Source organism: Tenrec ecaudatus, chromosome 4, assembly GCF_050624435.1.
Source record: "Tenrec ecaudatus isolate mTenEca1 chromosome 4, mTenEca1.hap1, whole genome shotgun sequence".
NCBI lineage: Eukaryota > Metazoa > Chordata > Mammalia > Afrosoricida > Tenrecidae > Tenrec > Tenrec ecaudatus.
Genome location: NC_134533.1, coordinates 71052641 through 71079633, shown reverse-complemented (window position 1 = coordinate 71079633; position 26993 = coordinate 71052641). Strand labels below are relative to the sequence as shown.

General features: G+C 43.3%; 1 protein-coding gene across 1 annotated transcript in view; it reads right to left on the bottom strand.

Annotated features, from left to right (window-relative positions):
• Nucleotides 1–3141: 3141 nt before the first annotated feature.
• PAAF1 (proteasomal ATPase associated factor 1) overlaps nucleotides 3142–26993 on the bottom strand; it is a 40085-nt gene continuing 16233 nt past the window's right edge. The window contains exons 5-12 of the mRNA XM_075546259.1: nucleotides 23664–23762; nucleotides 22612–22762; nucleotides 20504–20698; nucleotides 17714–17805; nucleotides 12464–12579; nucleotides 10358–10440; nucleotides 4552–4634; nucleotides 3142–3570 (exon numbers count right to left, since the gene is read on the bottom strand). Of these exons, the coding sequence (XP_075402374.1) occupies nucleotides 3493–3570; nucleotides 4552–4634; nucleotides 10358–10440; nucleotides 12464–12579; nucleotides 17714–17805; nucleotides 20504–20698; nucleotides 22612–22762; nucleotides 23664–23762 (897 nt within the window). The 3' untranslated portion in view covers nucleotides 3142–3492. The remainder of the gene's footprint in view (nucleotides 3571–4551; nucleotides 4635–10357; nucleotides 10441–12463; nucleotides 12580–17713; nucleotides 17806–20503; nucleotides 20699–22611; nucleotides 22763–23663; nucleotides 23763–26993) is intronic.

Sequence of the window (26993 nt, the reverse complement as noted above, 5' to 3'; positions counted from 1 at the left end):
TGCTAAGATCTAGGAAGAGTGGGCACGGGAAATGACTGCTACAGGATATGGGAGTTTTTTGGGGGGGGAGACGAAAATGTTCTGGAGTTAAGTGGTGGTGATGATGGTTATGTAACCTTATGACTACACCCAAATCATTGAATTGTTCACTTTTAAAGGATGACTCCCCCCCCCACCCTCCAGTCAATTCCTCCTGAAGGATGACTTTTATTTTCTGAAAATAATCTTTTAAACAAGGAAGACAGGTTAACATCACCAGTAATGGGTAGAATCAACATCACGGGCCTCCTAATATGGTGCAGCCAGACCCGGGCTCATGTCTGGAGTATTCCTGCCAAAATGCATCTCCTGAATGTCGTCATGAGGGACGACCTGACAAACCCACATGGAGTCCTTCCACAGAGTGGTCTACACTCCTAAAAAATGTCAAGGTCGTGGAGAAGCAAGAAAAGAGAAGAAGCCATTCAAACAGATGGCAACTAGAGGAAGACAATGAACTATAAGGTGCGCTTCTGGATGTGATCCTGGACCCAAAGGGAAGGGCGATTATAAAACGTACTGGTGGGGCACCCAACAAGCCTGCGTGGGATCTGCAGCCTGGGAGAACTGGTGATTCCCCTGATTGGACAGGCGTGTGCACTGTGGTTATATAAGAGTGCCCAGGCACCAACGCTGCACACTGGCATTGTAAGGGGAGCAGAACACGATGTTTACATATCACGTTCAAGTGGTGTATACATACGTATTCTGCCTACATCTATGTGCTTCTACAGAGAGCGAGAGGATCTAAAGCGAACAATAAAAAGTTAATGATTGAGAGGTTTGGGTGGGCGTTTACAAGAATACTTTGGGTTAGTCTTGCACCATTTTCAGTAAGCTTGAAATTGTCATGTAAAAAAAGGAAATAGAAAATATGTCCACAAAAATGATCAGGAAAATGGTTCTCTTTCCAAGGTGATCCTCACGAGGCCTGCACCTGGCACAGGAGTAGAATAAGCTCAATAGCTAGTGGCACTGCCAGTTTCCGTTCTGAAAGACAGAGGTACTTCTCCCCAGAAGCCACAAGGGGGCACCTGAAAGCCAGAAACAAGGTCTAGCAGTTTCACCAGGTCTGCAGAGCTCAGGATGGGGGTGGCTCTATCCTTCCTTACCCAGAATGCACTCTTCAACCAAAGGGAGGGGGGGAACCCACAAAAGCAAGCTTTGTCTACTGCAAACCGGGACTGCTTCCATCCACAGTACACACATCCAGCTCGTGCCAGCGGGATATGGATTTCAGGGCAGGTGTCAAGGTCACTTCATCAGGATGGACTGACCAGAATATTAAGTCTGGAGACCTATGAAAAGGGACTGAAGATGTAACTGCAGAGCGAAAGACTGCTGGTCCTGAGGGTCACTTGCTATGTGAACTCCTCTGGTTCTTCTCGGACCTCTTAGGGTTCAGTGCTTCAGTGACCTGGACTAGAGCCTGTTAGTTTACTGACTGTACAACCAATCACTCCTCAAAAGGAAATGTGTCTAGCCTTTAGCCACTTAGGTCTCTTATTCTCTGCTCATGACAAGGCATCGTGGAAGGAACACAGGCTTTGGAAACAGAGAGACTGAGGTTGAAATCACAGCATTAGATGGGGCACCTAGTTTCTTAAAACTTCAGTTTTCCTACTAAGCAAAATAGGAATAATGCCTATTTATTTCTAAGCATGTTAAGATTAAATATATATAGTACAGACAACAAGAGCACTCAGTAGATACTCAAAGAACTGTGCAGTATTTTATTTTTACACTTTGGTTTGGGTGTAAGCAACAAGGTGTTTTAGAAGCAAATGGGATTTAAGGTCAAGATACACTTTGCTCATGTTCCTGCTCCTTGTTCTGGTTGGGTGCTGTCCAGTGGGTTCCGACTCGTAGTGACTCTGTGTACAACAGAACAAAACCCTGCCCAGTCCTGCTCATCCTCACAATTATGATGTGTGAGCCCTTTGTTGGCTTTCAATGGCCCGTGGTAAATCAGTTCCTACGAGTCTCACCACCCACACGTCACAGAAAAGTTACATGGATGACATGAAGACGTCATTGTGTCAGTCCCAACTCCTGTAACCCCATGTGGGCAGAGTAGAACTGCTGTTGGATGTTATAGCTGTGACCTTTTGGAAGCAGACTGCAAGAGATGTGAAGCAACCTTTCTGCTAGTAGTTAAGCCCATAAGTCTGTGATGCTCAGGGGCCTGACATGGGAATATACCTTTGAAAATTCCACCAGTAAGATTACTGCCTCAGCCAAGAGTATCTTCCTCCCTAATGGAAGTACCAACCTTACCCTGCGTGGCCCAGCTCAAGTGGCATCCTTCAAGATCCCTTTTCTCTCAAAGGGAAATAGATCTGTACTCTCAATCCTGCTAAAATTAACGAGCTGTCCATGCAATGGAGAGACGCTGAGTGAAAAGCAGCCATGGAATAGAAAGATGATGGTCCCAGTATTGGTATCGAGGGTGACAAACCCTAAAGTGGCTCACCTTTGCTGACCAAGGTTCAGGCTCCTTACCAGGCACTGAAGCTCCTTCACTGTTCGGGGTCTCCCAACTTCTCAGCCCCATCTCTTACAAACCAACTGAGCCTCACTATGGGTCTTGGTTCCAGCAATGCATGATATGCCCTTAACCATCTTTTCTTCTAGGTCACTGGTTCCCAAGCTTTAGTGGGCCCCAGAATCACCTGGAAGGCTTGTTACAGCAGATTGGTGGTCCCACCAGAAGGTCTGATTCAGGTCAAGAACTTCTATTTTTAACAAGTTCACAGGTGTAAATGGCCTCACAGGTTGAGGGCCTATACTTGGCAACCACTATCTTTATACTAATTTTGATTTGGTTTCTCCACCTGTACAAGGCCGACCAATTATTCTGGCTGCTTGGGACTGGCCCACTTTGAGCAGTAGGCACCATCTCAGAAAACCTCTCAGTCACATGCAAATTGGGGTGACTGCTCATCGCACCTGTATTATGGGATACCTACTCCTAGGTTACTACAACTGCCAAGCTGTCCTTCTCGCTAGCCAGGTCACCAGGGCGTGCCTGAGAAAAGAGCTCCACTGGCTTCCCGACTTTGTGCTCAGAGTGTTCAACAGAATGTTTCAAACGCAGGCCCCTCAAACATAACTCCTTTATTTCTTTCAGCAAACAGGCTCTAGTCACCTGGCCCTTATAAACATCAAACACAGCTGTGAGAGCCAACTGGAAGCACCTTGCCCTGTTTGCCGGGTGAGTTTACACAACTTGGGCCAAATGCAGTGAGCACACGTGAGCTTCTTACTCGGTTCAAAGTAGGTCTCCTCATGCAATGACAGCTCCACAGGGGCAGTGTAGCTTAGTTTTCTGTGACTTCCAGGAGTGCCCATGTCAATACAGGGCCATGATCTTGTGCAGGACTGATGGTGTTTCTAGTCACAGTTGAGAAGGATCAATCTTTTCACTAGCCGGGGCCTTCTCTTTCCAAGTGGTCAGAGGTCAGAGAGTTGATAGCGTCGCACAAGACCATCTCGACAGGAGGTGTAGATCTGCTTCTCCCATGTGGCTACCTGGAACAAGTCAAGGATCAGGAGTTCACAGGTCCGAGGAAGCCTGAGCTTCTTAAACAAATGGGAGAAACACAGACCCTTTCAGTAGTCCCCACTAGTCCCACTCCAGGCAGTGTGTGGAGTTATAAACTCTGAGGGCAGGAGATGCACTATCACATCCCTGATAGGTGCAAAAAGTTCAAGGAAAAAGGAATGGAAAGAGTGGAATTTCCCCACAAGCTTTTTGAGGCCCCCTTGCATTACCAAATGGCTGGCCAGGGCCAAGGGTGCACGTAGGACAGGACAGAGAACCTGGTTCATTCAAGTGAGAGTCAAGCCCATCAGTGTTATGAGTGGCTTAGTGCAGAGGGTCTGAACCTTGGAGTGAAGGGGGTTTCCAAGGATGGGTTTGAGTTCCCCTGAATCTCATAAAACTGTAGGCAAAAAAAAAAAAAAAAAAAATCCTGACTTCCCCACCCCTTTTAGGAGAATTTTATCAAATACTCTAAGAAGTTCTAAATTCAAAGAAAGTTTAAGAACCAGTTATTTAGTAGAAATAGTTTGACTTTGAGGCTTAGCCTAATCTAAGGTCTGTTACTGTGTGAATGCATAACCCAAGAAAATGTTCTTCACCTTACTGGGCATGGTTTCTTCCTTTGTAAAAGATGTAAATCCACAATGGCGACACAATGCAAATATATATGCAGGGATTAAAATAAATATTGGACCTGTGTGTATTTACCCAGAAAGAGCTCTAAAATGTAAGAGGAAAAAAAAAAGGTAACAGTCATAGAATAATCTCCATTACATGCAAATTTAAAGAGTGTTGTTGCTAGGCGATGAAGCCACTTCTAACTTAAACTCTTGCTTTCCCTCCACTCTATCACTGTGTATAAACAAACGACCCTCCCTAATGAATACAAAGTACCTAGCCTGGGCCCCCTGGAAGCGCTAGGTCCTGAGTGAGAATTAGCCAGGCATGGACACTTCGCAGGCCTGTACCTTATACACGGGGTCACAGTCTGGTCCGGTGAGCTCAATGACATAGTCTAAATCTTGCTGAACAATGAAACAGCTTCCATCACCTGAAGAGGAAGAAAATGAAGATACGTGAAATGAAGGCTGCATTCAAAGAATGGCCCTGAACTATGAATGACGGATCGTGGCTGCTTAGAATGCTGCATTGGGACGATCTGGAGGTCCATTTATTAAGTGGTGGAATGAGGACTTATACGTGGTTCAGTCTGGACCCCAAATCTATACTCTTCCCATATCATGCTTACTGTGCAGGAAAATAAGGGCTAAGTCGGAGGTAGTGCTGGAGCTATGAGCTGCAATCATTTATGCAGAAATGACGGCTGAAACAATGAAGTCTTTCAGGAAGTGGAGCAAACAAAGAGGTGAAAGGGCCAAAGCTGTTTTATGGATTGAATTGTGTTCTCCTAAAATGTTGGAATACTACCGCCTATACTTGTGGACGAGTTGGGCTGCTAATCATAAGGTAGGCCGCTCAAAACAATCGGCCACTCCTTGGGAGAAAGATGAAGCTCTCGATTCCCCTGAAGATTTACGGTCTCAGAAGCCGCAGGGGCAGCTCTCCTCTGTCCTGTAGGGCTGGTGAGAGTAGTAACGCGCTGAGTGGCCGTGAGTTTGGTTTGGGTTATGCCTGTAGATACAATCTTATTTGGGAGGAGAGTTTTCTTTGTTATGTGAATAATGCCACATCAGTGTAGAGTAGATTTTAAACCCAATTATTATTTTACTTTTTATTAGAGTTTAGGTAAAAGTTTATAGAGCAAATCCATTTTCCCTTCACCAATTTAGGGATACTTTGTTTCGTGCATTGGTTACAATCCCCTCAATGTCACAACATTCTTCCCACTTCCTTCCGGGCTTCCCTGTTTCTGCTTGCCCTTTCCTGCTCCTTCCTGCCTTCCCATCCCTTTGGGGCAACAGCTCCAGTTCTGGTTGACTATGAGTACACTCTTCTCTAGTGTTACCGTTCACAAATAGTCCTGTCTATTGTTGGGATGAAAACAGACTCCAAGGGGTTCCATTCCACACTGCAAGAGTATCCGAGGTCACAGGACTGAGGATGCCACCAGTCTCTCTCAGATCAGTTAAGTCCAGGCTTCTTAAAGATTTTCACTTTTGTTCAACTTTTATTTTTCCCTTCCTCTCCGTCCACAGCCTTCTATTGTGATCTCGGAACTGGTTCTTCGGGTCTCAGGAGAGTGGAGGCTATCTGGCCTGTGTAGTCCATCAGTCCTATGGGCTGACTGCTTCCTTGAGATTTGAACTTCTTCACTCTTCTTTGCTCCAAACGAGGAGAGCCCAATAGTTGCAACTTAGATGGAAATCCCAATTACCTTTGAGCTATCAAAAGCTATCAAACAAGCAGGCACAGAAGCAAGGAAGCAGAGAGGGGGGAGAGGGGCCTGCCACAAGAAGGAACCGAAGGTGAAAAGTGACAAGGACAGAGCGAACAGAGAGAAAGCTTTCTCCTGCCATCAGTTACTCTGGATTCAGACTTCAACATTGTAAGAAGGAAAAAAATGTGCGATAGAGCCATCTACTTGTGATGTTCGGTTATAGGCGTGCTGAGAAAGGAAGACGAGTGAAATCGGGAAGTAGCTGGGTTAGGCACAACAAAATAGCAAACGAAGTCAAGTTGAAAGCCTATGGCACAACAATGAATCATGATAGGTACTTTGAAATATAATTTATGGTAATCAGAGAAAGTATTAATTAGAGAAAATAACAAATCTTTAAAAAAGGAGCTTTTAAAAGTTCAAGGAAAAGTGTCATTATCTTTTCATTCCATTTTCCCACCAGCTTGTGGAAGTCCCCGTAGAGCAGAATGAATTGCTGAGAGTCAGAAGAGGTAAAGACTGATTTATCCCTTTGTCCAGCAAACACGGTTGGCTCTCTTTAGTCCTGTGCAAGAACTGGGGATACAGAGATGAAGGAGACAGGGTACCTGCCCTGAAGGAAATTAGCGACTAGGACAGGAATTGGGGGCATGCCCAGAAAAAGCCTCTAGAGTTTGCAAGAAGTCCATCATTGGTGACCTGGACGAATGCAATCTGAGCAGAGGGACAGGGGTTGGGAGCCAGGCTGCAGAGGTTTTTCAAAGGAAAAGTATGGCACGACAGCCCAACTCTCATCCCAGAATTCTGGCAGCCAAGGGAATGGGGGAGAGGATTAGGAGAGGTGGTGTCAGCAGCATCCAGTGAGGTGTCAAGGGCTTGTACCAGCTTCCTCTCATCATGGTTCCCTAACAGGACTGCTGCACCACAAGCTGGTACTGTTTCATGGGGGAGGGGGGGAGAAAGGGAAATTGAGGGAGCGTGAACAGTTTTAGATTAGGTCTACGGATTATACTGGTTACATTGGGCAGGTACATTGGTCTGGCAATCCTGCATGAGAAGGGCCAGAGAAATAAGCCATCAGTTTGACAGGGATGAAGGTGGCTACATCAGAGAGCTGGCTGTGAGTCCAGGCGCTGTAGCCGCCTTGCTAACAGAATCTCAACTGTCTCCAGAGCTTGATTAGCCCCAGTCAATCAAGGCACTTCTGTTCCCACGGCCAGTGAGGCCTTCGGTAGAAGCAGGTGATGCATTCTGGTCAAAGGGCTTGAGAGCAAGTCTGCTAGGCTGCTCCTAAGGAAACTCCCCTCAGTCTTCAAAAAGGCCAGTAACAGTAACCTCTCTCAAGTGCGCATGCGAGGTGCGGCACCCATCTTGCATTGTGGTCACGAAGGGAAAGCCAGGGAGGAAAACCCAGGGATCAGAGTCAAAGGCCAGCAAGAAGCTGGGTTCTTGATTTTTGTTTCCTTTTCCTGGTCTAGATTTGGGAGAAAAGAACCTTTGCATTTGGGAGCAATTTTAGATTTACCGAAAAGTCACAAAAGTAGTAGAGAGAGTTCCCACATTGCCTTGAGTCAGTTTGTTTCGCCTAATGTAACACATTTTTTTTAAAACGAAGAAAGCCACATTGGTCCACTATGATGACCCAAATCCCTTACTTTATCCAGAGATCGCCAGGTCTTTATTCCCTTTCCCTTCAAACCCTGGATCCAGTCAGACCGCCCCATTGATTCAGCTGTCAAGTTTCCTTAATCCTACTGACTTTTAGTCTTTAGGACATCTGGTGGTGCAATCGTTAAGCACTTGACTGCTAACCAAAAAGTTGGCAGTTCAAGCCTGGCCAGAGGCTCTTTAGGAGAAAGACCTGCTGACTGGTTACTGTAAAGATTAGTTAAGTACCATTACTGACCAATGTGATCAAGGAGTCCATCGAAGAGTCTTAACCAAAGTAAGAGAATACAGAATTTCAAATCCTCCTGGATTCTAGACTTTCAGAAGCCATGGAGAGTATATGAACTGCTGAAACTGTTGGCCTGAGATGATCCTTAAAACTTAAACCCAACAGGAGGGTGGGGTAGAAAGAGGGAACCAATTACAGGGATCTACATATAACCTCCTCCCTGGGGGATGGACAACAGAAAGGTGGGTGAAGGGACACGTTGGACAGTATAAGATATGACAAAATTGACAAATTTTCAACGGTTCATAAGGGAGGGGGGAAGTTGGGAGGGAGGGGGAAAATGAGGAGTGGGTGCCAGGGACTTAATTGGAGAGCAAATGTGTTTTGAGAATGATGAGGGTAACGAATGTACAAATGTGCTTAACACAATTGATACATGTATGGATTGTTATGAGTTGTATGAGCCCCAATAGTGATTAAAACAAGAACAAAAATCTTAAACCCAAAATAGCCCTGACTGCTTCTGAAACAGAACAATAACTTAGCTCAACTAGTAGGTCAGCTTTGAGCATTATGTTCTTTAAAGAATTCCTGATATACGGGGTCTTAAAGGCATGTTTTAAAACTCTGGTTCTCAACCTTCCTAATGCCATGACCCTTTAGTGCAGTTCCTCATGTTGTGGTGACCTCCCCAACCATAAAATTATTTTGGTTGCTACTTCATAACTGTAATTTTGCTACTGTTATGAAACAGGCGACCTCTGTGAAAGAGTCATTCGACCCCTAAAGGGGTTGGGACCCACAGGTTGAGAACCGCTGTCTTCAAACAAGCAGCCATCTAAATGAGGCATCAACTAAGTCCACCTGGAAGAAGCACACTAGCCTCTGTGATTCACAGATTGTAAACAAACCCTAATCTGAAGTAGGGCACAGTATCAGAGCTTAAATTCTGCACATCTGGCTTGCAGAAGGCTCTGAATGACGTGGAAGCCTCCAACCCTTTTGCAAGGGCCCCACCTGAATGAAAGCCTCCGGAGAGTCCCTCGGATCACAGTCCAGGGGCATGAATAGCCTTGCCATCAGACAGAACACCGTGAAGGCAATTATGTAATTAAAGGGAAAGTGTTTTACCTTATTTGATAGCCCCTTTGACCCATTTTAGGATCTCCCTTTGACACAACTGTTTCAGTTTTTAATATCTGCTTTTCCATTGAGGTTTTTCCCTGTTTTGTCATTGTTGGGGGATTTTTTTGGCTTGCTTCCTGTTTGTGTTTTGTATGATTTTTGTATATGAAAACCAGAATAAATCTATAGAGACAGAAACTGGATTAATAATCACCTAGGAGTATGGCGGGAGGTTGGGGGGAAATGAGAGCTAACAGCGAGTATGGGAAGAAAATGTTCTGAAACTGATTGTGGTGATGGTTGTACAATTAAGTCTTAATATGACTGAATGACTATATTGCACAATATGTGAAGGAAATGCCAGTAAAACTATTTTTAAAATTACTGATATGGAACTAACTTGATAACATCAACTCAGAAGACTACATAGGCACCTTCAGGGGCAAGGAGTGTGTTACTGAGGATGGAGCAACTCAGAAACGGAGGCTGAGAATGGTTGCTCAACTCCCCGAATGTGACTGGTGTCACCAAATGATCCGTGAAGACACCGCGGAGGTAGAGAAATGGTGAAATCAAGCACTTTCCAAATTATTTGAGCAGTTTTAAAAAGAGTACTCCTAAAAGCCCAGGCATCGGAAACTCTCAGGCTGGGTGTTCCCCACGCTGTGCGGCCTCCTTGCTGCATCACTCCGGTGAGGACTGTTTCCCTTGGACACATAGTTCCAGCCCTACTCCCAAACTCCACGCCAAGGGTTGGATCCTGACTGCCAAGTCTGGCCTAGCATACGTGTATATAAAGCTTCACAGACCAGGCCTACCACGGAGCAAGCACTCAATTCTAGTGCCTGACAATTCTTGTCAGCCCCTTTCCCACATCTATGCCTTTGCACACACTATAGCTTTGCCTTTCAATATCCATTTTGACATCTCTACTAGTGAAATGTTCATCGGTTTACGTAGGCCATAAAGCCTGACTTGGCTGTACTACCGCCAGTTACCTCTTCTCACTGTTCCTACACAGACTTCTGTAGAACTACCAGATGGTATTGTAACCACATGTTCCCATATCTGTCTGTCTGCCTTACTAACTGGGAGCACCACAGGGTACAAACTAACTGACTTATCATTAAGTCCTCAGTGTCTTGTAACAATAAGGCCCACTCATTTATTTTATCAACGCTTGTTGAGAACGTACCACAAAGTGAACACTGAGCTAAAAGATCGGGATAACATGATGTGAAAGGCGAGACCCACTCTCAAGTGAGTAGGCAGATAGTTACAATGTTGTGTGACAGGTGCTGTGCAATAGACAATGTATGTACCAAAGAATCACAGACCCAGCCACCGACCGGACAGTAAAACTGTTTAACTCAACTACCCGCAAGCACCTCGCGCAATTGCTCCCTGGACCCACCTTGGCTAGCAATGAATCCGTCTCTGAAACTCAACAGGGAGAGCACGGGTGCTCCTGATCTGTGGGTAACTTGTACCGGAGCCCTAGGATTCCAAATAAAAGGGACAGTTTTACTTTTCTTCAAAAGGGGAGCTTCACGATATTCAACATAATATTAATCACATAAAAACTAAGGGAAAATATGAAAGAAGATCAACCCATATGGATATGTTTTTTCCCCTGGTAAGCGCTTAAAGTGGCAGATCAAGATAATTAACTCAAAACCACCTTGGAGTGAAGATCTTCCAACGGATCTAAGGGACGGTATCAGTCTTGGAAGCCTGTCTAAATGGAATTAATGAGCTAACAGGAAAACACAGAAAACAAGGATAAAGTGGGGAGAAGCGGCCATTTTACAACAGCTGCATGAGAGCAGAGAGTCAAAACCCACCGGATCCTTGGTGTTGCATTCCATCTGTTCACTAGATGACAGTGTGAAGACGATTGTAATAATAGTAAAATATTAACTGCTCAATGTTAAGCTGGTTTTAGGTATTTAACACATTTTATCTCATTCAACATTTCATCATAGAAAAGGAGGCTCCATAAGCCCTGTGTTCAGATGAGGAAACTGACCCAGAAAGCTAAAGGGAATTGCTAATGGCTGTTATGCTGGGATTTCCAATCCAGGTACATGCGCATCCATGACTCGTACCCACGGTCTGCCTGAGTGGGGTATGGAGGCTGGGGAAGCCAGCATGCTGGGCTAGGTTCTCCCCACTCTGTAATGTAATTTGGCACAGACACAACTTAAGAGCACCAAAGAAGGGAAATGGAGAAATAGCTTTTTGCAGGGGGGGTGGTGGTGGCACACAGGCAGTTTCCTTTCAGCAACACAATACATGCTAACAAAAATGATCTTTTCCCCTAGTAGGCAGGTACCTAGCAGGGATCCTTGAATCCACGACTTTAATGGAGTAGAAGTATTTTTTTTTTGTAAATGTGCCCACGTAAATAAGGCACACATATATAATGTGACTAGCAGGCACGGGAAACTAACACTCAAAGGGTTTGCACTGTTTATAACAAATCTCCCTCAAAATGTGTAACATGCATGGTTTTGTGTAAAAATATTGGTAGTTACCTGTTGAATGCCGTCCCTACTTAGGCAAATCAGAATTGATTTCATGAAACATAAAGCATACTATTTTTCAATTACTCCAACTCTCATTTAAACTTTTTTATAGGACAAGGTCTGTTTCCTTGGGGCCCTCAGAGATCAATGAAACAGGGTGAATCTCAATATACAGACCTTTCTAACAGAGGTAACTACACAGTAATAGAATAGGGCTTTGTAAATGCTGTCCGACCTAGGGAAGGTCGTTCTGGTCATTCCTTGGTTACCCAGCTTGACAAGATCCAATCAAAGCCTCAACTCCTTTCCTTGGTGCTTCCTCAACTTTCTGAGTCTATGCTGCTTGCTCATCAGATGGCGTCACAATGGACTTACACATGGCTGTCTTTACCATTACACTGCAGGTGCCTCAAAGGCAGAATTTACATATTTTCTTTCTGCATTTCAATGTTCTGCCCTCAAAGCTTGGTGCCCACAAAAATCATGTTAATATCAGCTGAACAAAGGAAGGAAATTAAAGGGAGAGAGTCACAGAGATTCTTAAATATTGGGACCGAGGGCTGTGACTCTTCTCTAAATAGGGGTAAGGCCAGAGTTAGACCTGTCAGGTTTACTTCTTAAAACTAAGCAAAGAACTAGAGCTGCCTTATATAATCTAAATACGATTGTTCAATATTATAGCCCAAGTCTAACGCCAGAGCAATTATTGCTGAGCTAGACATCCATTTATAATGAAATGTCCTCTCCTTATTTAGACTCACTGTCCAAGGTAATCAACACAGCAGGACAATCAGGACAGTCTGATCAAGTTACTTTTTAATATGACTCTAGCAATAATAACAGTGAAATAATTCACACTGGAAAAGCTTTATAAATAGAAAATACACCATCGATCAATAGTCATCTATGTGCTAGGCTACCTCAGTGTGAAGGCCAATAAAAAAATTCCACTCTGCAGAAGACGTGCATCATGCAAACGGATGGTGACTCACCTTGGGTTCCTCACATCCAACTGATAAATATTTCCATCCTGTGTCCCAGCCAATAGAGAGAAGCCAGAAAGAAAAGTACAGCAGTTGAAGGCATCTGAGCCAATAAAGAGGAATACCTGGGGACACACAGGAGCCAAAAACAAAGTAAAGATGAATTTGTTGCCAAGAATAAACAGGCACCAAGTAAAGGAAAACTTTACCATTGTAAAAGATTTGTCTTTCTGACCCCTTTGCAGATTCTTGAGCAGTGAACTAAGGATTCACCATTAACTCAGGAGGAAGTCCTCCCAGGATTTCAGGAACCTCAGGATGGCTGAGGACTTGAACAGTTTATATAATAACGTAAATACTGAGACTGAGATAGCAGTTTTCAAACAAACCACTCCCACCACCCCACATCATGGACGCCTAAGATCCCTACCATCAAATATCCTTCATATTATAACGTCCTCCCCATTTGAGAACACTTGTAATTCACACATTTAGGTTTTTCACTTCAAGGAACCTTTCAAAGGGGTTCAATGGATGCCCAATGTGTTTTCCAAAAAGAGGGTTACTTGGTAGAAAAAGACATAGGCTTAAATAAGGTGCAATTAAAAAAATCGCAATGCAAAAAAAAAAAAAAAGAATCATAATACCCACATACATCGAAACAAAGGAATTAAATTTTCATTTGTTCCTTACAATAGCTTAAAATAATTTCCCCCTATATCCTTCTTAGAAATGAAAGAAAAACATTTGAAATCCCTTTGAAAGTAAAACCAATATGGAAATTCAGAGTGTAAAGGCAATTTTATCAGAGAGTCATACTATACCCCTGAGGCAAACTTTGACAATGAAAATGCCACCAGCACAGAGTGACGGGGTAAAATGAAATACAGAACCATTGGCCAAACAGAACTCTCAGAGCTGCCCGAAGAATGATAGGAGGCAGCGGATATTTAATACATGCAATCTCAGGGAAGACAGGGTTTAATCAAGAGCACAATCTCTCCAGCAAACCTTCAAGGATGTGAAGATAAACAAGTGGCCATCTAGCTCAGAAGCAACAAAGTCCATATGGAAGAAATACATCAGCCTGTGTGACCACGAGCTGTCGAAGGAATCAGGTATCAAGCATCAAGGAACAAAAAGCATATTATTGAAAATGTGGGTCAGTGCAGAGTAGAGACTCAAAGCCTACTGGTAGCCAACTGGACACCCCTTACTGAAGGGTTGTGGGAGGAGATGAACCAAGCAGGGTGCAGGGTAGCAATGATGAAACACATAACTTTCCTCTAGTTCTTAAATGCTTCCTCCCCCCGACTATCATCTCAATTCTACCTTACTAATCTGGCTAGACCAGAGGATGTACATAGGTACAGAGAGCAACTGGAAACACAAGGAATCCAGGACAGATGACTCCTTCAGGGCCAGTGGTGAGAGGTGATGCCTGGAGGGTGAAGAGAATGTGGGGCAGAAAGGGGGAACTGATTACAAGAATCTATGTATAGCCTCCTCCCTGGGGGATGGACAGCAGAGAAGAAGGCAGGGGAGACATCGGACAGTATAATATATGACAAAATAATAATTTATGAATTATGAAGGGTTCATGAGGTAGGGGCAGTGGGGAGGGAGGGGGAAAATTAGCAGCAGATATTAAGGGCTCAAGTAGAAGGCAAATGTTTTGAGAATGATGTTAACAAATGCACATACGTTCTTGACACAATGGATGTAAGTATGGATTGTGATAAGAATTGTAATGAGCCCCAATAAAATGATCAAAAAAATTTTTTTTAAACTGCAGAGGATGAAAAGGCAAACAGCTAAGGCATTCTTCTATAAAACACATCCATCCGGTCATTAATCAAGAGTCTAGAATGCATGCGTCCTTATAGAATTTCATAATACCTTAGAGGTAATGGGCCCCCAATAAAGGCCATCTATGAGGGTAAGTCTAAAAATACTGCTAGTAGGCCTCCCGCTCAAACATGCATGGATTCACTGTAAACAGAATGTGCTTACACACATCAATCAGTGCACAGCTGCCAACAACAAGGACTCTCAGTAAACCACTTGCCTTGTCCTCAGGTTGCCACAAGAAAGAAAGGATACTTTGTGTACTTGGAAAAGTGAATTTTGAGGTTAACAAAACTCAAGTGGACCTCTTCTCAAATCACTGAAGTTTTAGAACAAATTTACAGGAATGCTGTAACACGGAAAACAAGAGTTTTTAGATAGACCGAGCATATTGCAGACAGTTAGGGAGACTTCAAAGATGAGTCAAGAAAGGGAAGACCATCAACCTGGACAAGTGAAGATAATGCGGTTCAAGTCCAAAAACTGGAGGAAGACGAATACAGAATTACATGGCTGCAATATTACCTACTGAAGTCAGGATCTGACATCGTTCCGCATTTTTCATAAGCGAACTACTTGGCCTCAGCAAACTTTCAAAGGATGGAGTCTGTGTAGGCTATAGAGAAATTTAGACACTCCTATGTGTACAGGAAAGAGCAATTGAATATTGAGAAAACAGCCCAGTCTAGATAAAGTCCATAAATCCAATATTGACCCTTTTGTCTGATATTAATCCATAAAGTCCTCTTCAGACTCACACAACTCAGGCAATGATGCCGAATGCAGGAAGATCACAGGTCAGTGGGTGGGAAGTCTTGTGAATCCAGTGGTGTAACCCTCAGCACTGGCAGGGGTCTCCATGTGGTTTCACCAGCTCCCAGGGTTCTAGTGTAGTTCCATGTATCTTATAAGCTGCAAGGTCTCCCAGAGAGATAGAGAGAGAGAGAGAGAGAGAGAGAGAGAGAGAGAGAGAGAGAGACTCTCCCACCTCCAAGGAGGAATTATAGGAGTTCCCAGAATCCTCAGGAGAAGGCCATACCCACACACAGGCCTCATTGGCTATCACCTGATTGACAGGCTAGACTCCACCCCTTCACTCTTAATACTCTCAAACTGACAATTATATAACTACCACAGATGCCAAAAATGTTTTATGAAAATCATCTAACCTAAAAGAACTGATCTTTTCATCAGTATTTAAGCAAGATTCAAGTTAATGAAGATGATTTTGATAGGTAAAAAGATTAGGGACAAAGGAGATTATCTCCACCTAATGCCAACCTACACAAAAATTAGATGACCATGGCACAATAAAAGGGTGGAAAGAAATCAGGCGTGCATTAGACACCTATGGGGACAATTCAAAACTGGGCTGCTCAGACCATCACCAAGGCACAGGTGAAGGTCAACCTGGACGCACACACTAGACAGCAGTACATCACATCACAGGTGCACTCAGTCACTAAGATGGGCCAATACCCTCAACCACAGCCCCCTCCCCCAAGTGGGGATAGAAGGGGATAAACAGAGACGGAGGGCAGGCCTTTCGGGGGAGGGCGGGATTTCTCCTGGGTACCCAGCGTGCACTCGCGCACCCTCTCAGGTAGCACTCTTTCCTTTTTGGTTCAGGCACTTTTGGCTTTGTGGAGTCCTGTGAAGGACCATTTTTCCATGTGGTTTTTCGAGTTCCCCTGAAGTGGCCAATTTAGGTGGCAAACTCACACACCCCGGCCAGGCAGCCCTGCACACTTTCCAGAGAGCCATGTACTATCTGAGACTGTACTGCCCCAAACTCCCCTTTCCTCATCAGCGTGACGGGTTGGAAAGGCACTTCTGCTGCACGCATTCTTTCAGCACGGAGAAGCCAGACCGAGGGGCACCATCCCAGAAACCTAACCAGGTATGGGAACTGGTCTTGGACTTATCAAAACATCCAGAGAGCAAAGCACAATCAAAACAGAGGCTTAGTGGGTCCGTCGGGCCAGTTAAATTCAAGGCCGAAAAGTCAGCTCGAAAGATGATGGCAACTGTTCTCAGGAATTCCAAAGGGGTACTCGTGATAGATTTTTCACAAAGGACTCATGATCATGGGCTTATCATGAAGTTTAAGAAAATTGTAGACTGCATTGTTGACAAAAAGGCCAGGAATTTCCCCCATCGTGTCAATGTACCTGCTCAGCTTGCGAGGGCAGCACGTGCTGGCCTACAAGATCTCCATTGGGGAACCTTATTCCACAGATCCTATGGCCCTTCGGACTTCTTTTGCTCCCAACACTTAAACCTCAAGACAGAATTAAACTAGAGTCTCTTGAGGATGCCAAAACGGTCGTTTTGCTATGGTATAAACTGAAGAACACAGGTAAGGAGGAACTAGGGATAGCAACACTGTCTTCAAAAATACATTGACCAGGGGCAGGATCAGGGAGGGAAGATATAGCACTGGGCCAGATTGATGACAGATGCTAACTTGGGTGAAATGGAAGACAGAAGTCTACAAGAGGGAAAAATCAAGGAGCAGGTTAAGGGGAAATTACTGGGGGGTGGGGGGATGGGAGGGAGGTTGATGAGTAGTTTGAACTGTTGAATACAACACTGATCTGATATGTAGACACCCATCTAATTTAGTATAAGATATTTGCTTTTAAAAAAGAAATATATAGACCTAGATGCAAGATAACATTGAAAAACAGTAGCTTCACATTTTGATATTTCTTTTTTTTTAACTTTTTTTTCTTTAAGCATTTTATTAGGGACTCATACAAGTCTTATCACAATCCATACATACATCAATTGTATAACGCACATCTATACATTCTTTGCCCTCATCATTTTCAAAGCATTTGCTCTCCACTTAAGCCCTTTGCATCAACTCCTCTTTTTTCACCTTCCCTCCCTGCTCCCCCCTCCCTCATGAGCCCTTGATAATTTACAGATTATTATTTTGTCATATCTTGCCCTGTCTGGCATCTCCCTTCACCCCCTTCACATTTTGATATTTCTGCTTAATGAAGGTTTCTATGATTTTGTCACAATATTTGATTTATCCTCATGTATTTCCCTCTTTAGTTTATAGTTTAGCACACTAAGAGTCAGAGAGGAAAAGTGACTGAGGCCACAAAAGCAGTAGAGCATTTCCTTCTCCACAAATAACCATCCTACCATGGCTCTTTGTGATGAAGAAAGTAAAGCCCCAGGGTTAAAGAACTTGCCCCAGCCCGTCACCATTAAGCAGATGAGCTAGGGTTTAAATAGAGCCTTTATTCCCAATCTCATGATGCTATTTGTACTTTCACCCGCTCATTCTTCTCCAAGATGAAGAGAACAAGTAGAAATATTTTCAAAACCACTTTCCAAGAAAATGAGTGGCCTAGCTTGCCCTCAGAGTTCAAAGGTCTTATAGGAACCACTTGCCGGCTGCCTGCTCTGTAGTCCCAGGCACTGAAGTTTCTTATCTTCCCGAGCCACCAGCAGCATTTTCCCCTCTGTTCCAACTTCTCGTTCACCTGGGTGACAAATGCACTATGTCATTAAGGGGCTGGGCTGATCAGCTGGTAGTATTCACAAAGCAGACACCAAAGACTGTTTACTGACTACAGTATTAGTGCTTCATTTACAATTTTAAAAAAGTTCTATATTTTGGCTATAGTGATGTTTACACATTGTATACATCTGTCGAAAGTCATAGAAGGATATGCTTAAAAGGCTGAATTCTTCAAAATCCTAGAAGCTCCAAGACTATGGCTCTTGTTACCCTCAGGTCTGGAAAGGAACTCACCCTGTGTTAGGACCATCTACCAGTTAAGACCAAAAGGGCAGCATTTACCCAAAGACAAAGTTCAGAAGGACTAGGGAAGAAGAGGAATGGAAACAGGAAACACAGGGTGCACACGGGGTAAGTGAGAATACAGTGAGGGGATGGCAATGGGTCAACAGGAACAAAAGTGTATGAGTTGCTGTTAGCCTTTGCCTAATTTACAATAAAAAGTTAAAAATATAAGTGGAGAGCAAATGCCTTGAGAATGATTGGGGCAGGGAATGTATGGATGTGCTTTATACAATTGATGTATGTATATGTATGGATTGTGGTAAGAGTTATTTGAGTCCCTAATAAAATGTAAAAGAAGAAAAGAGAAAAAAAATGATTAGGGCAAAGACTGTACAGATGTGCTTTATACAATTGATGTATGTATATGTATGAACTGTGAAAAGAATTGTATCAGCCCCAATAAATTGTTAAAAAAAAAAAAAGTTAAAAATAAAAGCAACAAGGCAGGTGAATTTTTCTGCTAAATTAACTATATCTTAATAAACCCAATTTAAAAAATATGTATATTTGGTACATTAGATTTGGCACATGGAGGTAATCAGTGACTTTGACAAAAACCACTTCAATTAAATGGTTGGGGTATTAACCATCCTAGAAGAGGTTGAAGAGTAACTAGGAAGTGTGAAGTAGAAAAAAACAAAGATATTTTTATTAAATTAATTCAAAGAAACTAATTAAAAAATCATTTTATTGGGGACTCACACAGCTCCTATCACAATCCATACATCCATCCACTGTGTCAAGCACATTTGTACATTTGTTGCCATCATTTTCAAAACATTTGCTTTCTACTTGAGCCCTTGATATCAGCTCCTCATTTTTTCCCCTCCTTCCTCCATGAATCCTTGATACTTTATAAATTACCACTATTTTTCATGTCATTACACTGACCGAGTCTCTACCCACTTTTCTGTTGTCTGTCCCCCTGGGAGGTGATTATATATAGATCATTGTGATTGGTCCCCCCCCCCACTACCCTCCTGGTATTGCTACTCTCATTATTGGTCCTGGGGGGTTGGGGGTTATCTGTCCTGGATTCCCTGTGTTTCCAGCTCTTATCTGTACCTGTGTATATGCTCTGGTCTAGCCAAATTTGTAAGGGAGAATTGGGGTCATGATAGTGGGGGGAGGGAGAAGCATTAAAGAACTAGAGGAAAGTTGTATGGTTTATCGTTGCCACACTGCATCCTGACCGGCTTGTCTCTTCCTTGTGACCCTTCTGTAAGGGGATGTCCAATTGTCGAACGCTTAACTTTCGTGAAATAATGCCTGGGAAAGCGCAGGTTTAAATGAGATATATGTATGTTGGAATATATTATACAATATAACGATTAAAATTTTGTACCTGTTAAAAATGATCTTGTCCACCACTAGTGGCACACTTAGCACGCTTTAGGAAACACAGCTCTATCTATGAATCCATTCATTTCCAAAGCAGAGCCAGGAAGCAAGAGTTCCTGGGCCCACAGGGCACTTACAGAGTGTTTAAGGGAAGAAGAGAGAACTGAATATGTAAAATTTGAGGAGCAAAGATGCTGTTTCCATGGACACAGAGAAACAATGATTAGTTATCACCACAAGTAAAATAAGAAAATGAAGGTTTATTAGAACCTTTATCATTCTGACTCACCAGTAAGTTTTCCCACACAAACACTCCAAATCTTTTTTTACACAACATTCAATTTTATATTTTTAATGCAAACTGGTCCTATATGTACCCTGGCCTTACATCCTACCTTACATACAGCCTTTCCATTCCTCTTGTTCAACTCCAATTCACCCTTCACGGGTCAAGCCAGCTCCTATTGCAAACACCTTTCTCATCTATAGCGACCTAAGTTACTCTCTGGCTCAGAAACCTAGAATTTGCATAAGAATCACAAATGTCTTTTCCCCAAGAGGGCACAATGTAAGCATTAACCTCATCTGCTAAATCAGCCTACATTTACTCAGAACTATGATAGAAACGTCCTTTAAAGATCCTGAAGCAATAGAAACCTATTAAAACCAAACTCACTGCCATGAAGTCAACTCTGACTGATGGCGACCCTACAGGACAGGGCAGAACTGCCCCGGTGAGTTTCCCGGGCTGTAACTCTTTGTGGGAGTAGAAAGCTTCATCTTTCTCTAGCAAAGTGATTGGCAGTTTTAGACAGCTGGCCTTAAGGTTCACAGACCAACACAACTTTTACCAGGGATCCTTAGACACCTAGTAAGTATTCCATGAACAGTAATCTCATGGTGAAAATAGAAATATCAGTTACTGATTGAGAAAGGATGAGGAAGAAAAGGGGAAACTAAAGCAAACACAAGGGGGGGTGGGGAGTAGGGAGGGCTAAGAAAACAAACACGCTCACAGATCATTATCAACATACTTGGCATCTGCTCGGGGGAGCCAAGGTTGATGGAGTTGTCGGCAGCACCCACAGCTACTCCGTTGATGGGAGAACCACAGTCTGCAATGACTCCCAGGCAGGCTGAGCGCCCACAGTCCCAGAGCCGCGCGGTTCCATCTCGAGAACCAGAAACTACATTCCTTCCTCGATCAACGATGGCTGTATCCAAGACACCTGGCAAGAGAAAAGGAAAAAATATCCCTACAATGGAGTAGGCAGTGGAGAAATTACAAGCGCAGAGATGAATCTGCACACGTGACTCCATTCCTTCAATAAACATGACCTGAGTATGAACTACATACTGGACATGTTCAATTGCAGAAAAACCAGACATAACAGAATCCCTGCTTCCCAATGGTTCAAAGCCTCATGGTGAGATAGACATGGAAAAATAATTTCTGGATTTAACTCAAGCTTTTAGTTAGGCTTCAAAATTTTTTCTTTAAACAAAAACTTATGTAGACATCATTGAGAATTTGGGTTAAAAATACTTTCTTCAAAGATCCTGTTGCTTCCCTGAGCTGAACAATATTATAACTGGAGGCTATGAAACCAGACCAAGTGCCTGACCACACAGTGTTTATAGTCTACTTAGAGACTGGGGTTGGCATACAAGCAAGCCAACAAGTACTAAAATGAGGCTAAATGCAATGAGAAATGGCAAGATGAGAAAGACATGAAGTGGTTAGGGTAGAGAGGTGCTCTTTTACATTACGGTGGTCAAGAGAGGCAGACACTTAGAGCCAGTGAAGAACAAGAGTGTTCTAGGTGTATTTGAGAAACAACAGGTCTGGAGCAGAGACTGCAAGGAAGAGAGTAATAATGTCGGAGAGAGATGGAGTTGGGTGGGGAGGGGTGGCCTTGTGAGGGCAACATCGGTTTTGTAAGGGCTCTGACTCAACACCCCCCCACCCCACCCCAGCACATCGACTTTTACGGAGGATTCAGAACAGATGAGTAACAAGATCTGACTGGATTTTTCAAACGTTTCTCGGGCTGCTGTGCGGAAAGCGGAGCGTAGGAAGGAAGCAGGACTGTCGGAGCAGTGAGAACAATCAGAAGGCTTTCCTTAGCCTGGGGCGAGGGATGGCGGGGGCTCGGACCGAGGGTTAGCAATAGGAATGAGAAGTGGTTTGATTCTGGACAGATTCTGAACAGCCTGAAACATTTAGGGATTAACGACCCTAATAATCCCTTACCTTGACCCTGCCTTTAGACCAATAATACATAAAATTCTAGGGATTTTCATTGACTCTTTAAGATTTACAGTACTTAACTGTTTTTACCTTAAAAGTAGCTTAAGGGCAGAGATTTGAGTTTTAATATTTCTTTATAATGGTTAACCTAATTATAAGCAAACAATCTAGAAGATAAAATGAGTGCATGGGTGCACCGAGGAGTGAAGAGGATTCGGACTCTTCCTCACGTTCTATAGGACAACATACAATTAGTTATCAAATGAGGACTGCAAGGGTGTGTATTATGGCCCACACGTGGAATCGCAATAGCATACGTAGCACATTTTTAATATTCTAATTAATAATAAAGCATTTCCAAATCATTTCCTCCCAAACAAACCTACCCATCAGTTATAAAAAGAAGCTGCTCCAGCTGTTGCTACCCTCTGCTGTAAATTGGTTATATGGCCAATTCACTTTGAAACACTAAACTGGGATATAAGTTTACGAGAACCAGCAGTCAGTGCTAAGCTCCATCTCTAACTTGGGTGATGCATGCATTTGCCACCCAGCTTTCACTCTTGCTTCAGTCAAAGACCTAACACGGCAAGGAGACAATGCAGACCCGTCTTTTTTCGTCTTTTACTTCACCACATACATAGATGATCTCTTCAGAGGACCCCCACCCCCACCCTTTATTAATTGTGGAAAGGCCATCTGTGTAATCCAGTTAGAACTAGCAACTAATTCACACACACCTTTCTATTCTTTGGGACACAGGTGCTCACCTAAATGACCAGCTGGATGCATTATCTGTGATTTTATGGGCTTGCATTTTTTCCGGTTCTTTGTCTGAGGATCATTGGAGAAGTCCTTTTTGGGAGAAACATCACCCACCACCCTCCATACCTCCTTTGTGACCTTTGAAGGTGACCACGCAGTTAGCATCTTCAGCTGACCAGATCTTCAACTGGGCATCCATTCCCCCACTTAGCACCACAATGCCCGATGGGAAAAACCTGCAACAATTCACATCAAACACATGTCCTTCCAACACTCTCTGGAAAAACAAAAGAAAATTACATGCTAGTTCTCTTGTTCCTCCCTTGATATTCTCTTATTTCCTATATCTTTGATCTTCCATATGAAATATTTACATACTATATCCACATGCAGAGTTTTAAAACTAAGGCTGTCCAAAAAATCTCTTCAGCTCAGCTCTTGGCCAGGTAGTATTCTGAGAGCTATGGGCGCCTATTCCTGGGCTTTGGCTACAGATATTTTGGAATCAAATGCCATGACTCTCAGTCATCCGTAGGCCTGGAGACTCTTTTCTTATCTCCTGTAAGCGCTCCTGTGTAGGTTGGAGGGCTCAGCCATGTGGTCCGTGTGATGATCCAACTGCTCTGTCTTGGGACAACCACCACAGGCAATTCATCCTGGGATGTCTATTGCTGGCCTGGCTTCTCCAGTGCTCCAATGCACTCTATTTGAAAATCACCAGGTTTGGGGATGTTCCCAGTTAACAAATGAGAGAGACCAATTATGACTCCAAGTGACCCTAAAAGATAAAGTCAAACTGCTCCACAAGATTTCCAACGCTAGAAATCTTTACAGAATCAGACTGTCTGGTCTTTCTCCAAAGTGGTTCGAATCACTGCCCATGCTTTGTTGCAGCCCAGTGCTTACTGCACTGCACACCCAAACCCACTGCCATCGGGAGTCCCATTCCAACCCTCAGCAAGAGACCCTATATATGAGTTTCCAACACTGTAACTTTATAGAGGCAGACACCCTCATCTTTCTCCTGCAGAATGCCTGGTGGGATTGAACCACCAACCTTGAAGTTAGTAATCCAATGCCTAACCCATGAGGCCACCAGAACTTAATTGAAATATATGGTCCTACATTTCTAGAATTCCTTAAGCATAAGACCCTAAAAGTATATACAAAGGCATTACTCTAAGTTCTCCATTGGAAGCCTGCCAGATCTTCATGCTCCCATCAGTGCTAGATGACACGCCAAGGCCTCCTCCACTGGAAATGTCCAGACATGTTATCTGTTCCAAGAGAACACAACCAGGGTTTCAAATGATGGAATGTTCTTATTCTCTTGAAATATGTTATAAACTCCCACAAGAAAATTATTATTATTTTGTCATATCTTACACTGTCTGACATCTCCCTACACTCACTTTTATGTTGTCCTTCCAACAGGGAGGAGGTTATATGTAGATCCTTATCATCGGTTTCCCCTTCCTACTCTACCCTCCCTCCACCCACCGTTATCACCACTCTCACCACTGGTCCTGAAGGGATCATCTGCCCTGGATTCCTTGAGTTTCCAGTTCCTATATGTACCAGTGTACATCCTCTGGTCTAGCCAGATTTGTAAGGTAGAACTGGGATCATGATAGTGGGTGGGGAGGAAGCATTTAGAAACTAGAGAAAAGTTGTATGTTTCATCGTTGCTACTCTGCACCCTGACTGGCTCATCTCCTCCCTGTGACCCTGCCATAAGGGGATATTCAGTTGCCTACCGATGGGGCTTGGGTCCCCAGTCCACACTCCCCTCATTCACAATGATATGATTTTTTTGTTCTTTGATGCCTGATACCTCATCCCTTCAACACCTCATGATCACACAGGCTTGTGTGCTTCTTCCATGGGGGCTTTGTTGCTTCAGAGCTAGATGGTCACTTATTTACCTTCAAGCCTTTAAGACCCCAGACACTATATCTTTTGATAGCCGGGAACCATCAGCTTTCTTCGTCACATTTGCTTAGGAACCCATTCATCTTCAGTGATCGTATCAGGGAGGTGAGAACACAATGATATGAATTTTTTTGTTCTTTGATGCCTGATAACCGATCCTTTCGGTACCTTGTTATCACGCAGGCTGGTGTGCTTCTTCCATGTGGGCTTTGTTGCTTCTGAGCTACATATCCGCTTGTTTACCTTCAACCCTTTAAGACCCCAGACGCTGTATCTTTTGAAAGCTAGGCACCATGGAATGCCAGTTTAATACAACAAAGTATTCTTGCATTGAGGGAGTACTTGAGTGGAGGTCCAATGTCCATCTGCTACCTTAACACTAAACCTATAAATGTATGCATATAGATCTATTTCCCCACAGTCATATGTAAATATATTTACTTATGTACATGCCTTTATTTAGACCTCTATAAATGCTCTTTGCCTCCTAGCTCTTTCCTCTATTTCCTTTTACTTTCCTCCTGTCCCACTATCATGCTCGGTCTTCATTTGGGTTTCAGTAATTCCTCTCCGTTACATTACCCTTGATCACGCCCTACTAGGCCTCCTAAATCCTCATTACCGATTTGGATCAGTTTTTGTCCCCTTGTCCCTGGGTTTGTTAACACCACTTCCTTTCCCTCTCCCTCCCCCTCTCCTATGTTCCCCCAGAACCATGGGTCTGTTGTTTTCTCCTCCAGATTGTTCATCTAGCCTATCTTATTTAGACAGATCTGTGGAGATAATAACATGCACAAAACCAAGACAAAACCAAAACAAACAATGAAACAAAACAACAAAAAACAAAAGAACCCCACAATACGAAAACAACAAAAAAGAAAAGCTTATAGTTAGTTCAAGGATTTTTTGTTGGCCTTTCGGAGTGTTTTCTGGTCAAGTTTGATGGGGTGCCAAGACCTGACACAAAGTCTACTTTTAATCTTCCCTGGGGACTTCGTTGCTCTGTTCTCCTTGCTGTTCTGTTGCACGCCCTTAATGTTTTGCCTTGGTGTGGCAGGATCAGATCAGGCGCAATTCCCATATTGTGTCTCCAGTGTTGTTCCCTGTAGGGCTATGGGTCATGTATCTGAGGGCTGAGGGATGTCATGTATCCTAGTGGGGCCGGCCATATGGTCTTCTCTGTGCATTGGCTGCTCTGAGTGGGAATTTCGTTGTCTAGGCTGAATGGGCCAGAATGTGCTCCACTTGCTCTTCTTCCCCCTTCATTTGCTCCGTGTGCTCTGATCAGACATGTTCCTCTCCCTGAGCTCCAGCTTCAATGCTGTCCTCTGAAATAAATTCTTCTGGGGGGAGGGACAGCTGTCCACGTAGTTGGGATTGGGGCCGGCCCCTCAGACCTCTCCACTGGTTTCCTCTTATTTCACATTAAAACTTATCCTGATGCTCCAAGATGTGAATGTAACATACTGGCATGAAGCAGGAAACGAAAAAGGGAGTATTATCAAGCTCTTCAAAGGACATGTAGAAAGATAACATAGATTCCCATAAAATATATCATTCTATGATAAAAAGTTGTAAAACAATAATGTGAAAACTGTGAAAAACGTTACAAATTTTAAAGAAAAAAGATTGAAAAGATTAAATAACAAGGTGCTGGCTTATTGAAAGCAAAAAAAAAAAAGAAAAAGGCAATTGCCATTGAGTTGGTTCCCACTCAGGGACCCCTCGACACAAGCGAATGAAACACTGCCTTCTTGAGACATCCTGCATTGCCCCATTGTTGCAGTCACTGTCGGTCCTGATGTTCTCTCTCTCTCTCTCTCTCTCTCTCTCTACCTGATCCTGTTTGTTATTGTTGCTCTTCTTCTTTACTGCCCCTCTACTTTCCCAAACATGATGTCTTTCTCCAGGGTCTGGTTTCTCTTGATAACATGTCCAGTGTACGTGAGCCTAAGTCTTGCTGCCGTCTTTCCTTCTAAGAGGCATGTCGGCTCTACTTCTCAGGCAGATTTGTTCAGTCTTCTGGAAGTCCATGCTGCAATCCGTACTTTTCACCAATATTACAATTCAAAAGTTCTGTTGCAGTCTTCCTTCTCCACTGGCCACCTTTACATACCTATGAAGTAACTGAAAATACTAAACCTGGGATCAGGTCATCTTCGTCCTCAAAAGGAAGTCTTTGCTTTAGAGTACTTTAAGGATGCCTTTTAAAACAAACTTGCCCAACCCAAGTTATTATTGGATTTCCTGATTACTGCTACCATGGGCATTGCTTATGGATCCGAGTAACATGAAAATCCTCGACAACTTCAATCTTTTCTGATTATGATGTTGCTTACTGTCCAATTGTAAAGATTTTTTGTTTTGTGATGATGTGTAATCTATATTGAAGACTATAGTCTTTGATCTTCATCACTAAGTATTTCAAGTCATCTTCACTTTAAACAAGAAAGTTAGTGTCGTTTGCAAATCACACGTTAATAAGTTTCCCGACTGATACTGTATTTTTCTTCATACGGTCCAGTTTCATGGATTATTTTGCTCAGCATAAAGAGTTAATAAGTGAAAGGTTACAA